The 14,416-nt window shown below is 42.6% G+C and overlaps 1 protein-coding gene across 1 annotated transcript in view; it reads right to left on the bottom strand.

Annotated features, from left to right (window-relative positions):
* POU2F3 (POU class 2 homeobox 3) overlaps positions 1-14,416 on the bottom strand; it is an 84,494-nt gene that overhangs the window by 9,886 nt on the left and 60,192 nt on the right. The window contains exons 7-11 of the mRNA XM_036221107.1: positions 7,789-7,893; positions 6,435-6,537; positions 4,156-4,238; positions 1,723-1,905; positions 1,165-1,306 (exon numbers count right to left, since the gene is read on the bottom strand). Coding sequence (XP_036077000.1) covers positions 1,165-1,306; positions 1,723-1,905; positions 4,156-4,238; positions 6,435-6,537; positions 7,789-7,893 — 616 coding nt within the window. The remainder of the gene's footprint in view (positions 1-1,164; positions 1,307-1,722; positions 1,906-4,155; positions 4,239-6,434; positions 6,538-7,788; positions 7,894-14,416) is intronic.

The raw sequence follows: 14,416 nt of genomic DNA, 5'->3' as shown, positions 1-14,416 counted from the left end.
CAGTGTAAGAGTTAGAGCTAAGGCTATGTGGTCAATAGGGATATCCCTTAGGAAGGATTTGGGGATTACACTAGAAATGATCTAAAAGGTCCTTTCCCCAAAACCTTAAGACCCTCTGATGACATCTCTCATTTAAACGCTTTAATAAAAACTGTAGAAAAGACAGTCTGTGGGAGGGCGCTTCCTTGCCTCTTCATGTGTTTCCATGTGGAAGGACTTCTGAGGGTGACATCCTTGGCTGCCCACCACACCCTTTCCACAGTAATCACTAATCCATACATATCTATTGAATAGAGCCCAGCCCTGACACTAGCTCTGCTCCTTTCTTCTGAGCCAGACCAGTGGTTCTCAATCAGTAGTGATTTTGTACCACCCCGACTCCCCCAGGGGACATTTGGCAATATCTGGAGACATTTTGGGATGCTTTAACTGGGAGTCAGTACTACGGGCATGTACTAGGTAGAGACCAAAGATGTTGCTAAATATACTACAATTCATAGGACAGCCACCTACAACAAAGAATTATCTGGCCCAAGATATTGATAGTTGAGAAACTCTGTCCTCTGCTGTTCCTTGACAGCAAACTCTTCCATTCATTATTCCAAATATTTGTCCCCTGGCTTACACCCTGACCTATTGGAATGCCTCCCTGGCCACCACACCTGACTGAATCTGCCTGCAAACCCCACTCCTGCTGTAAGGCTTTCCTATCAAGTCTAGCTCAGAGTAACTCCCTGCCCTCTGAAAACCTACTTAAGAATTAGCCAGATAAAGACTTTATGTTGTGTCTACTGCCTCCTTCTCCTAGTAAGATTCTAGAGAGCCCACTTCCCTATCCCCTGACCTAGACATAATCTAAATGGCAATCTGGGTGTCTGTTCTGCAGACCCAATTTTTGTCTTTGGTGAGCTGTCGAGATTAGGGAGGTTATGGCCATAGACCTAAAGCCATGCCTTCCAAAGGGCTTTATCCGTAATAAAGCTGAAATTTTCTTCTCCACTTTCCAATATCCTGTGTCTCATTTCTCAATAGATTCCAGATTCAGAAGGAAAAGAAAGGGGTGTTATGTATTGACTGCCTAAAGCCCCAACACATACAAGTCACTAGACCCTTCCCTGCAGAATTCTCTAGGGCACCATCCATTCTTATATCCCTGAGGCCTACCTGCATCACTCAGCCACTTCTCCAGTAGTGGCTTGAGCTTACACATGTTCTTGAAACTCAGATTGAGGGCCTCAAATCGTGAGATGGTGGTCTGACTGAAGTCGTTGCCATACAGCTTTCCCATCGCCAGCCCCACGTCTCCCTACATGTGGGAATTGAGAGGGAGGAAATAGGCTCCTTCACTTCTTGGTTAACATCCCCACCATCCTAGCACCAATTACGTGCCCAACGAACCTTCAAAGCCTACTTATCACCTGGGCTCCTTTCTAGTTTTTTTTTTTTCCCCCTTTAAGATGGAGAATTGTTTTATTTCTCTCTGTAGACTCTGAGTGGGTCATGCCCATGTGCCTGGCCCCTTGTCTGGCTCTTGTTTTTCTCCCCTCCACCTGCAATGTCCTCAGTTTCCCCACAAATGGCAACTGTGCCCTATTCTCAAGGAATATAATGGGCTTGCCCGAAACACATAAAGCTTCAAATTGCTCTTGAATCCTGCACTCAGGAAGCCCAGTTTCCACTCACTCAACCCAATTTCTTCCATCTCTTCCCACAAAACCAAACCTGTGTGAAGCCCAGCTTAATGCGCCTCTGCTTGAAGGTCTTGGCAAACTTTTCAAGCTCCTCCAGGTCACTGGGCTCATCAGCCCCTCCAGAACTGGGTAGGTGCTTGGGCACTGAGAGATGCTGGGACACTTCCAGGTGGGGTTCTAAAGAGGATCCTGGCAGCCCAGGGCGCCCAACTGCCTAAAAGGGAACACAAGCCAAGCAGATACACGAATAGTCAGAAGATCAAATGGCATTTTCTGATATTTCATACTAATAGGTACACTTAGAAGATGACAGATCCCTGGCTACATTGTATTCCTATTTATTTTTCCATGGCGTGGAAGTAGAAATTGGAGTTTCTATGAAGGGATAATAAATACCTAGAATAGCCAGGGTAGAAACAGTAGAAGTGTGAAAAAGAGAGGTGGCCTTTCTAGATTTTAGTCTATGACTCATTGTTTGATTCTAAGCAGGTATCCACCTCCTTTCAGTTTTCCACCATAAAAGGAGCTAGCAGAGTTGTTTACAAAGAATTCAAAAGTAAGTCTGAGGATAAGGTAAAAGTTTGTTTGCTTAGCCTGTTTTATTTTTTTTTCCACAAAGCAAAGTTATTGAAGTGTTTAACAGGTATTACTTGAAGATAACAGAGGACATCTAAGACTCATCAAATATCAAACTCTCGTGACTGCCATTTTACTTTCTAAATGATTCTTTCATAAGTGGTTTGTTTGTTTGTTTGTTTGTTTGTTTTTAAATCAAAGGCATTCTAGTGCTATCTAAATGCACCTTGATTTCATTTGTGGTTGTCAGGAGATATATATATTTTTTTAGTTTATGTTCACAGGGAAATGGATTCTTAAACCTAGAATCCATGTTGTTCCCATTTGAGGTCAGGAATGAATTGAACTCGTGAAGACATATATCATTTCACAAGGAAGGAAATGAACCCAGGCCTACTGTGGATAATAAGTTCACCTTCTTCTCCATCCTTCCTAGTTACTCTTTTCTTAGACTAGAGATAACTTTATACCTTCTCTTTTCCAAGATATTCAGATTACCAGTAAAATAGGTACCCTTATGATAAGGAACACACACACACACACACACACACACACACACACACACACACACACACACGTTAAGGACTCTTTTCCCCAGTGAAGGGTCTTTTAGAACAGAATGATTTGAAACTATTATGGATTCAATCCTGTTTTGCAGGGAAGGTGTGGCGTAGACCAGACCCTTAGGACAAAGCCTTAGTTCTCTTTGAGGTTCTTTTTCATTAATTCATTTGTTCTTTCACCTGGCAAATACTTATTGAGTTCTTTGCTAGACCTTTTCCTCCCCCATTTCCTAGCCAAGCAGATGCCAAATTGTATTGATTTAACTTCCTCAAACATCCCCTCATTCACCCCCTCCCTTCTATTCTTATTGCCGTAGCTCTAAGCCAGTCCCTTATTACCACTGTCCAGGATGATATTAACTTTCTAAACAGTCTCTCTGCTTCTGGTCTCTCCTGGCTCTCCTATTATAAGACGTAAGAATTGATCTTGAGGAAAGCCATCCAGAGGAAGTGGAAGAGCTTGACTCTGGTGTCTCCATTTCTATTAGCCACTAGATGGCATCCTCCTTCCAGGTGTCTTCCACGGACTCTAGCCTCTAAAACCTCTTACTGATCTATGGGGATCTTAGCACAGAGAAGGAACATTAAGATCTCTGCAATCATTCCCAACTCTTCTGAACATCCATTTCTGCAGCGCCATCTAATGTAGATGTGTAGGTTATTTATTATGCAGATAGGAGAGGAATGGTAGCTACAATACAGCTCCTGCTACCCTCACCAAACCATACACCCTGACACGAGGCTGAATCTAGCCAGAGTAACAGGCGTCTTTTTTCTAATTAGCAAACAGGTGCTGCATAGACCCCTAGCAGCTCTGCAAATAGCCCCTCTTGCAGACCTCAGTCCACACAATGTGCCTACTTCAGGAGGCAATCTAGAAGAGCAGGTTTTAAGTGATACCCAGAAGTGAGAACCACTGGCTTTTTACTTTCTGGACATCAGGGCTATGAGACTCTGGTCTTTCCTGGGGAGCTTGGGAATACCCAGGCAGAGGTGGCAGTCACCTTGGCATCCCTGAAAAGTGAGCTGACCTCTGGTTCTGAGATGAGTGGTGCTAGATCCTGATCAGAGCTAGAATAGAGTGCCTGACTTATACAGCAGGATAGCCCAGGAACTGAGATCACTGGGTTCTTATTCATTTCCCCCTGGCTGTGGCTTTAATTTCCCTATGTGCCAACAGGGCTAATCTCCTGCTATTCCCTCTTCTCAGTGGGGTAAGTGCACTATAAAAGTGGGGGGGGGGACGGGGGGAGGAAACCAATGAGCTTAACTCTGTCAACAGCAGAGACATTCCTAGAAGAAACAGAAAGAATGTAGTTGTTTACCTGGGATGTCAGGCCAGGTCCAGTCTGTGGGAGGAGGAGAGAGCTTTGTTGCTGTGGAAAGGGGAGGAGATTTGGCTGCAGACCTGGTTAAAGGGCGAGGGACAAAGGAACAAATGGATAAAATCCAGGCCATCTGAAAGTCATGCTCCACAACTTTGGAACCGTGATAACTGTCTCTACTCTCTGCTACCTAATTAGGTCCCTCAACTACTTCAAGTGCTGTGGAGAGGCTCCCATGGGCACTGCCAGGAATTGCCACACACAGGTGGAGGCGAATCAGACACAGGGATAAACAGATGTAAACAGTAGTCCCCAAACCAGTCATTCTGCTTGTCTGCCTGCCTGGGATGATGCAAAGGCTGAGGAGGGTCAAGACAATCTGCTCTGGGGACTAATAACCAGGGCTGGAGAAACCCAGGAGGGAAAAAGAATTGAAGCTGAAGCTGAGGATTTCTGTTTTGCCTCCAGAAGGAGCTGGGACAGCTGCAAAGGCCTAGCCAAATCTTCAAGGATATCAGAACAAGTAGATGGGGCTATACAGCTCCAAAGGACAGTGGACAATTGGCCAGAGGCTCTTGGCAGGATATTTTGCACTTGGGAGGAAGGTCTAAGAGAGACGGAAAGACCAGGAGCTAAGCCTCTGGAAACTCTATCTGTTGGTATATTGCACTGTCTGAGGACCACTTTTTCCTTCCCTCTCCAGGAACACTGTCCACGAAGAGCTCTTCCTGACTAGTGGCTGTGACAGTGGCTTCCCTCTAGGATGGGCCACAGCCAGGTCCTCTCACTCTTACTGTGGGGAGGTGCCATCACACTACCAAGTCAGATGATGGGGTAGGTCACCCCAACCACTCAGCATAAAGCAGAACCTTGGGGTCTCTGTTGTCCTTAAGCTGTTTTGGGGTCACTGATGTATAGCATCTGCTGATACTGACCTTTATGCTTCTCAGTCTAAAAAAGTCAGGACTTAATGTTTTCTTATTAAAATAAATGGGTAGGAACACTGAACTGGGAGTCCAGAGGCCTGAGTAGTAATCATAATTTAACATTTACATTGTGTTTTGAAGTCTACAAAATACTTTCACATACATTACTTCAAATAACCCTCAATAACCTTATGAAGTAGAATTTCACTATTTTTTTCATTTTAATGGAGGAGGAAATAAAATCTCAGAGAGATTAAAGTAAGTTTCCCAAGGGTATACAGTTAGTAACTTTTACCAATGAATCTTTATGACTCCAATTTTAAAACTGGTTTTGTTTGTTTATGTTTGTTTTTTGCCCTGCATCATATGTTGGCCTTATTGGTTATATATGCTTGGGCCAATTTTATATCACTATCTTCCCAAAAGAAAGTGAATTAAGTGTTCTCTTCCCTTTCTTATTCCAGAATTATGCCAACTTTAGCCAAAATCAATACTTAAAGTTTCAAATACGTTCTCATTCATCATCATAGTAATACTCTAAGATGACTTGGAAATTAAGAATAGGTACTGTAATTTAGGCAGGTGCTAAGGAAGAAAGGCACAGTTCTATCTTATTTGGATTCTAGAGTTTATACTTCCTCTATCAGTTTTGGACCCATTTGCTGAAAATAGGAGAGGGAGAGGCAGTACTGTGGATGGCAAAGACTTGTGTTTCAAACAGATTTTTCTGTAACTTTCTAGTAGGTCACTAGAGGCATAATATGATTACCTACCCTACAAGGTTGTTTTGAAAAATAAAGCAGAAATACCACTCAGCAGAGCTCCTGGCATATCATGTTCAAAAAAATGTTTGCTATTGTTAGAAATATTCTAACCCCTTTACTCTAGCCAGCCCCCCCCCCCCCCAAAAAAAACCAAAAACCAAAAACAAAACCCTGAAAACCCTCTCTACAGCCTTTAGGTGGCACTACTGCTCTACTCAAATAGAATCACAGTTAAGCTTCCAGGGGGACTTCTGAGGAATTGGGACATGTCTGTATTGTATTTCCCAAGGAGCACCTCACCTCCTTCCTTGTACCGTCCAAGCTCTATGCCGCCTTTGCACCTTCAATCTCAACTGGCTATAAAATTGAGGAAGATTTCATGAGGGGAATTGAGGGGCAAACAGAAAAGGAGACTCAGCCTGGAATGGCAATGACAGGATCCCTTCTTTAGGCCTTGATGTGAAAAAGTTCGTCTTAATACCAAAAGCCAAGCCACTCGCCCACATCCCACATTTGGGCTCCCTCACTCAGTAAGCAGCAGCAGCACTCTACTGGACTCGGCCTATGCAGAAAACCCCAGGGTTCTTACCTTGCTGCCCAGGCTGAGTCTGAGATAGCAGGAACTGGGATACAGATTGTAGGTGGCCAGGAACCAGTACGAGCTGCTGGAGTGGATGGAGGGAAGTCATATCCTACATGTGGGGAGATATATACATCACAGAGTTTACAAGCTGGGGATGCCAGCTCCATATGTCTGCTGTCCATCTGTCCCACGCATGTCCAAACTGAGAGTGTGCAGGCAGGAACCTTGCCCTTATGCCTCTGTGTTTCCCAGGTCTAGCACATAGTAGTTACTCCAATAATGTTGATATTACTACAGATCAGCCAAGCAGTGCCTTGCAACCTATTGCCACTTAAACCTTGCCTTGTTATTTAACTTTGTATCTCCCAGCTAACTATAAATGCCTTGAGGACATTTACTGAGTATTACCCATCTCTCAGATGTTTACCCTAGAAATGACATGTAATCTTAATTATCCAATTTTTTAAAAAAATCTCATACCACTTCATTTTGCTAAAAGCTATGTCTTGGCCATTTTCTGTACCTGAACTTTACCTGGAGGAAAGTGGCAAGTTATTAGTTCTTAATAAAACAAATTTGCTTGAATAGAAAATCCATTTCCCCTGAGTTCTTCCCACCAGCTTGGGAAATGGAAATACCGATCCTAATACTTGAGGGATCTGGGAGTCCTCTGTGATCTAGACCTCTAGGGCTTTGTGCCATCACAGGGCTGAGGTTAGCTGTGTGCACAAATAAAAAGGACTTGTTAACTCTTGCTGAATAATGAAGTAAATGAATGAATGCACATTATAGTCTTAAATATGACTGGAGAAGGGGTGGCTCTTTATTCCCTAGGTGATCCAGACCAAGAAAGGGACTCACCACATGAATATCCTCTCAGACATTTGTGATTACTGTTTCAGGATGCCTCTTTCTCCCCTGGACCAGCACTCTGTTCCAGTTTAGCTTTGACATAAAATCTTAGGGGTGAGGGAGCGGGCCCACTGGGGACAGAAACCTTCTTTATAATTGTAATAGTAGCTATCATTATAGGGTTCCCCTGAATGTGGCTGACAAGCATCAACCCTATAGCTGTTAGGTCTGTCATTTTGCCAAGATTGCATCCTTTTACTCTCAGAGAGATAGAGACCTCCCTTTTCAGATAACCAGCCAGGTTTCACCTTGAAGAAGATTGTTTTGTATCCTCATTACCACCCCAGGCCTTTAATATCTTTTTTCACATTCTCTGTAGGGTATTCTTTAGAACAATATAGATTCACCGAGTGCCAAGTCTAGAGGTCAAGCATTTTGCAGAGGGCTTGAATTAAACTCACTGGCCCACTGAGAATGTCAGGGCTTCCTGACACGGGCTGGCATTTACCCCAGACATTTGGTTTCCGGACATCATGGCAGATCCTTGACTCAGATGGCATGGCCTATGTGCGAGGGTCTGCTGCAAGGAGTCACTGAGGTCCTCGGTTTTAATCTGTAAGTGGAGGCAAGGAGGAAAGTGTCGGTTCTGGGCTCCCTCAGGCCAACAGAAATGGAAATTTGGAAAAGATCAAAGCAGGAGATAAGTGATAAGCCTGGAGAGTAAAGAGCTAGCTCAGAGTCTACTGGGTTGCAGCTTGATTTTCCTGCCTGTGTGTGCTCTTCAGGCCAGGGCAGCTGGTAGCAGACAAAGGTGAGTGGCTCCCCAGAGTCCCAATCTGCAAGATGGGGACTCTACTTAGATCTTCATTCCCAACACTATTATAAGAGCTGTGCTGCTACATAATACAGTTTATGCTCTTTCTCATTAAAATGAGAAAAATAAGAATGAGAAAATGAGAAAAATAGTGCCTTGAAAATTTTATTTTAAATCTGAGATTTTTTTCCCCTTGGAAAAATATATTAGAATTCTTTTTATGAGATGATGGTGATCCTAAATGTTATATAAAAAACTCTCCACCTCACAAAGTATGAAATTAGCAACGCTTTATCAATCCCCCCATATTTTGGTTTTTATTTTCCTGGTCCACAAAAGCCCAAAGCTTTCCCTCTGTCTCCCTTTTTTTTCACATCTCCCTGTCCTCTGCACGCTAAGCTGACTTTCCAGCTAGCCCTCTGTGGCTTTGGTGGCTGTTTTTGTCTCTCTTCCTACATGTGGGGATATGTCTCCCTCACAATAACTGCTACAGTTATAGTGTGAGGGGCCTGTGGTGGTGTCCAAACTTTCTCCAGCCTCTACCACTCTTCGATGATAGCACCAACCACCCACTCTTGTTCAAGAGCAGGGCAGGAAGCACTCCCTTTCTACCCTGAGAACTACTCTCTTGCAGCTTGTGGGGAGTCCGTAGAATATGGGAAAGTGAATAGGATCTGGACCATACCTTATAAAAGACATTGGGGAGACCCTCTGATGGAAACTCTTGGCCATAGAGATCCTGGCTTAAATCACTTTCTTGGTGTCTACTGGGCATGTCATTAACATCCTGGAATCTCTCCTGTCTGTATTAATTTAACCCAAGTTAAATTTCAGACTAACACCTATAGTTGTGCTTAATTTTTGTCAAAAAAATGGTGCTTTGGATTACTAGAGAAAATAATTCCTTTTGGTTGGAGAGTTAGGATGATGCTATGGAGTGGCAACAGAGGCTGCAGAGTAAGCTAATGACCTAAGTATGGTACCTTGCAGATAGCAGGATCCAAATTCACATTAATTGAATAAAAGATATAAATACAACCTATCTCTTCAGAGTTTCCAGGACGACAGTAAGGAAAACATTGAAGAGGGAGCTAGACTTTGTTTCTAGTCCTAACTCTGACTCTAATTTACTATGTAACATTGAACAATCATTCAGCCTCTATGAGTCTCGATTTCCCCATCTGTTATATGATTGTATATGATTTTTTTCTGCTTCAGTCCTAAAATGAATTTCCAATTCCATACTGTATTTGGCAGACTGGGTTAGTCCAGGTTGCTGCAGTGTTCTTAGATAAAGCAGATCCAAATAGTACCAAGGAGCCCTGGTTGCACAGAAATGGGTAAGAGGATGCTTCTTCCTGGGACAATTTTTACAAACCATTCCTCTCTTTTCCTTTCTTCTAAGAAAACCATTCTGGATCCTTGAAAGTACAAAGGAGGAAGGGAGAGTAAGTAGCACAGTGGGTGCAGAGAGTGAGGCTCTCTAAAAATTCAAAAAGTATGGCTGCCCATGCACGATATCCAACACAACCCAATCCCTGCCCCCAGTACTCCTCAGCTCCTCCCATCCACTCCTGGCATCGCTGTCTAAGATCTGTTTTCCTAATTCTTCCCTCAGAAATGGGAGTTCTCACAGCCTAAATTATGGGGATACATTTGTTGGCAGGTTTTTAAAAACTAGAATTAGATGATAAACTACTTATTTAAAACTACCACCAACAACTTTAAAGTTTGCTCTGAAAGGAGATTTTTCTTAAGCAAAGCCATTTTGGCCAGCCTCCCCTTCCCAAATCTACCTTCTTTATCACTCATCCCAGAAGGAGGATAGGTGAGGCAGGATGGAGGAAGGGGGGACAGAGGGAGAATATGGAAAACTAGAGCTGAAACCATGCTGGTGGAACCACCTCGGGCTGTTTGGCCCAGCTCCCACTGGGAGGCAAGTGGCAGAGTTCCTTTATAGACTCATTATGCCCAATGCAGAGATAAGGAGGTGTAGCTATGACAGAGCTTGAAAACATGTGCTTTGCCTCCAATCTATCTGTGAGCACTATCTGTTAGAATCAGTGCCAGGTCTTCCTGCAACACTTAATTTCAGAAACCAGAGCCATCATAAAAGAAAACTCACCCTTTCATCTACTTCCTGGATCGATTGTCCTTCAAACCATTTTAGGGGCACTGCCCACCTTCTAGTTCTGAAAATGAAGTGCTTTATAGCACAAAGTTCCTTTGGGTATTAGTCTGTGGCGTTCTGACAACTTTGTGTGTTATTCTAAGTTTTTGTTAACTTTTTTTACTCTTTCAATTTTCATAATTCATTACTCATTGAGTGTGTGCTGCTGACAGTACCCCCAAATAAGACAAACCTAAACAAGCCAAAGTGAAAGGCAATAAAGGAGACATCTTTTTATAAGACAAGTTCTAAAATCTCCACTTTGGTCAGGAGGTCTCAGAAAGAGAATAGCTGAAGTAAAAGGGAAGACAATACATCATCAACTCTTATTGCCCCTAGCACATTTCTTCAACAATTTTCTGAGATTTCAGGGGCTCAGAAACTAAGAAATTCAGAAATAAAGTCCTATCCAAATAAATAAATAAATAAATAAAGTCCCTTTTACAGCTGTCCAATGGAAAAGATTGGAGCCTTTCCAGGTAACTGGGTGTTGGCTGTGGATCTGGAAGATGAGATAGATTTCTATTGGATCCCTTTAACTTTTAATATGAGAACCGGAGGCAAATTGGATGAAAACTCAATTTCCCCTGTACTTGTGAAAACTCAACCAAACCCACAGCTTGCCTGGAATTGTGAAGATTATCTCCAGGGTCCCTTTGTCAGTTCTTCTCACGCAAGTGAAATATTTCTCCAGACTCTATTTAGAATGGACTATCCCTGGGGACACGGGCCACAAGAGAGAGCTCTGCCCTGTTACAGCCATTGATTATCCTGTCCATATATCAGACAAGGTTTATTAGCTTAGGATCTCCTCCACCTACTGCACTGTGCAAAAGGTATTACACTGAGTTTGGGTAGTGACCAGAGAGGTAAAAGGTATCATGGGTGATTATCTTTTTTAATTCCAATGAACTCCCTGACATCACCTGCTCTAGAAGGCAGTAGCCTCATTCTGGAAGGAGAGAGCCCCTTCTGAGGAGCTGGAAGCCTCTTAATCTCTTACTTGGCTTCATCTTCCAGCAAGGAGGTGTGGGGACAAGTGTTTACCTTCCCATCTCACAGAGGCTCAGAGAGCTTCGCAAATGGGTAAAAAGTTACATAACAAAACATTGGCAAAACTAACAAAGAATGGTCCTCTGATACTCCTGTGGCACTCTTTCTGCAAAACAATACCACATACATCTCAGAGATAGAAGTGAGGATAGATGGTGATAGCGAAGACAGTGTTCTGGCCCAGACATACACTTGGACCTCCTTATTAAACATCTGTTTTTGGGTCATGCAATGGGGTATGGGGGCACTATGGTGCTCATCCTTAGCCCCCTTCCTATGACATTTTCATATGGCCCTCTCTGGGGGGAAAACAGCCCAACACTAATGAATATATCACTGGTGATGAAAATGATCAAAGCTGTTGTCCCAGTTGCATAACTCGTTTGTGGAAAATGTTTCATAAACATTTCACAAGAAGGAGGATTTCAAAGTGTGAACATCTCTCAACCTGCCTTCAATTACAGGCAAGGTTTTTTTTTTTTTCTTTCTTTCCCCCTACTACATTTCTGCCTAGCAGTGAGGAAGAGTTTCTGTTTTGTTACTGATGAGCAAACATGTTGCTCATGAAAATATCCTAAAAAATATATTGCAAGTGGTGGAATAGGGAGGCAGGAAACTCATCTCAGGTGAATAAGGCTGAGAATCCCCCAAGAGATGTTGGCTGTATTTTCATTTGGGGGACTCTCCTCTCTCTGTAGCTCTTGGCTGTTCCCTGTGACTAAGGTTCCTGCCTCTTTAGATGCCTCTAGTAGTGCTTGGGGAGATGGCTTCATCTAGTCCCTGGTCTCTAGTCAGACTTGTGGCAGATCAGCTTAGACACATCTTTGCCCATGACACTGGGATCTTCTCCATGACACTGCCAAACTTTTAGACAAAGGAGTGTTAGAAGACAGGAGACATGGGGCCCTTTAATAAACTAATGGCTCATTAGGAGGGTGGGGCCACTTGGAGTTGCTACTTCCTGAAAAAAAAATTTCCAAAAAGGCATCCTTGTTTTTCTTGCTTGTACCTCCTCTGCAATTGCAACAAGCTTATCAGTCATGTTATTTAATGCTTTGGCTTCAGGTCTTAGGACCTAGCATAGCTAGTGCTAACACATGTGTGAAAAAAACCATTATTCTAAGCCCATAAAAGTTTTCTTCCCCCATTGTGATATAAGTCCATGAATTCAAGTTTAGAAACTCTGGGGAAAAGGTTGTGCCCTGATTAAGAATTCATCCTCACAAATATTTCATGGTGCGCAGGACTTGAACAACTTTAACCACTACATTGCATTATAGTCGTCCTGAAATTCCAGCAGCATTTCTCACAATTGGGTGCTAGATTAATGGGAGTTCTCTTTTTTTCCAATCTCCTTTGAATCAGAGTCTTCTGATTCTCCTGGTAGCCCACTTAGTAAACAAGAGCAGAAGCTACTACTGTCTATGGAGGAGTACCACATATAACTGCTGAGCATGGTCTGTGAAACAAACTCTGAAAACTGTTTCTGAGCCCAGTAGCTATTCTTGGGAAGTATCTGGAGTGTGAATGCAGTTTGTCATCACATTTGGTTCTTATGCATACACCTGGGCTGCCTACCATTGAAGGACTTTGCTGTCCTTTTCAGGGCAGAGGATGATTAAAAAAAAAAAAAAAAGACACCCAGGAAACAAGCACAAAGCTGAGAATCAACCAGAAGACCTGATTTTGGGTTCCATCCCTGCTTCTAACTAGCTGTATGATCTAATATTAAGTTACTTTACTAATTTCTGTAGATTATTCCTCCACACTAGGAGGGAAACAGACTAGAAGAATTCTACTAGAGAAATTTCTAATGTATAAAAGAAGGAGTGGGAGTAGACTTGTGAACATGTAAGTAGGCTAATTGTATCACTTGACCCATTTTACATATGAAAAAAATGAGGCTTGGAGATGTTAGATTTGCTTTAAGTTACATAGTTCTATGTAACTAGTTGTACATAGTTCTACATAAATCTCTCACTGCATTCGATGGAATCATAGAATCCTAGAGTCCTCAAGGTAGCTTAGTATATATTATGCCAGGTGCATGGCAGACATTCAACAAGTGTTGATTCCCTTCCTTCTCCATTAGAACTAGAAGGAAATGTAGGTGTCACCTGGTTCAAATTGTTAATTTTACAGCTATGACTCCTGATGACCAGAGAGGGTAAATAACTTGCTGAGAACAACACAACCAGAAGTGCAGCCAAGCAAGGTCTAAAGAACAAGCCAGGGCTGATTAGGACAGGTCTTCTAACTTACTACTCAGTATTCAGTCCATTCCATTGAGCTGTGGCCTGGCTCTACATTCTATTTCCATCATTCTGATGTTACTTACTTGGGTCCCTGTAATAACTCAGTTGTAACTCTAATTTCATTGCTCTAATGAGATTTAATCTCAGTTGAAAGAAAAGTCCCCACTTGGAGTTCTCAATTACTACACAGGATAAGGTTTAGATACAGATGAAACACACGTCTACTTGATACGATAACATAATGTACCTGCCCTGGGAACCAGCCCTGTGTATTTCCTTGACTCTCACATGTAAGCATTAACTCCAGGGGCTTGATATTTGTTCTTTCCCTCCCTTATTATGAGGAAGTTATGTGGGAATGGGAAAGAGAAGAAGGCTCATTCATACCATAAAATCTGTCTCAATATATATTTTATTAATGAAAAATTTAAAAGGAAATTAATGAAGGGAAGGGCAGATGTCCTGTTCATCCTGGACACACACACACACACACACACACACACACACACACACACAGCACCAACTTGTGGTTGTGAAGCATTACACAGATAAGTTTTAAGAGCATCAATAGAGAAAGTAATATCTTTTTTAGCACTTTAGAGATTAAAAACCACTTTCAATGTATAGTCATTTTTTCTTCATGATAATTCAGTGAGAGAAGGAGAATTTAAGTAACACATCCACTGTCACACAGCCAGGAGAAGCAGAGTCTGACTTTCTACTTGGGTCTTTGACCTTCAGACTCTCCCCTCTTCTGCCTATACCACTTTGTGAGGCAGTCCCACTGGGCTCCCACCCATAATTTCCCACTCAGAAATGTGCTTATTGACACATTTCTCCTATG

This window comes from Rousettus aegyptiacus, unplaced genomic scaffold (genome assembly GCF_014176215.1).
Source record: "Rousettus aegyptiacus isolate mRouAeg1 unplaced genomic scaffold, mRouAeg1.p scaffold_m13_p_5, whole genome shotgun sequence".
In the NCBI taxonomy this organism is placed as follows: domain Eukaryota; kingdom Metazoa; phylum Chordata; class Mammalia; order Chiroptera; family Pteropodidae; genus Rousettus; species Rousettus aegyptiacus.
This window is presented reverse-complemented; position numbering and strand designations above follow the sequence as displayed.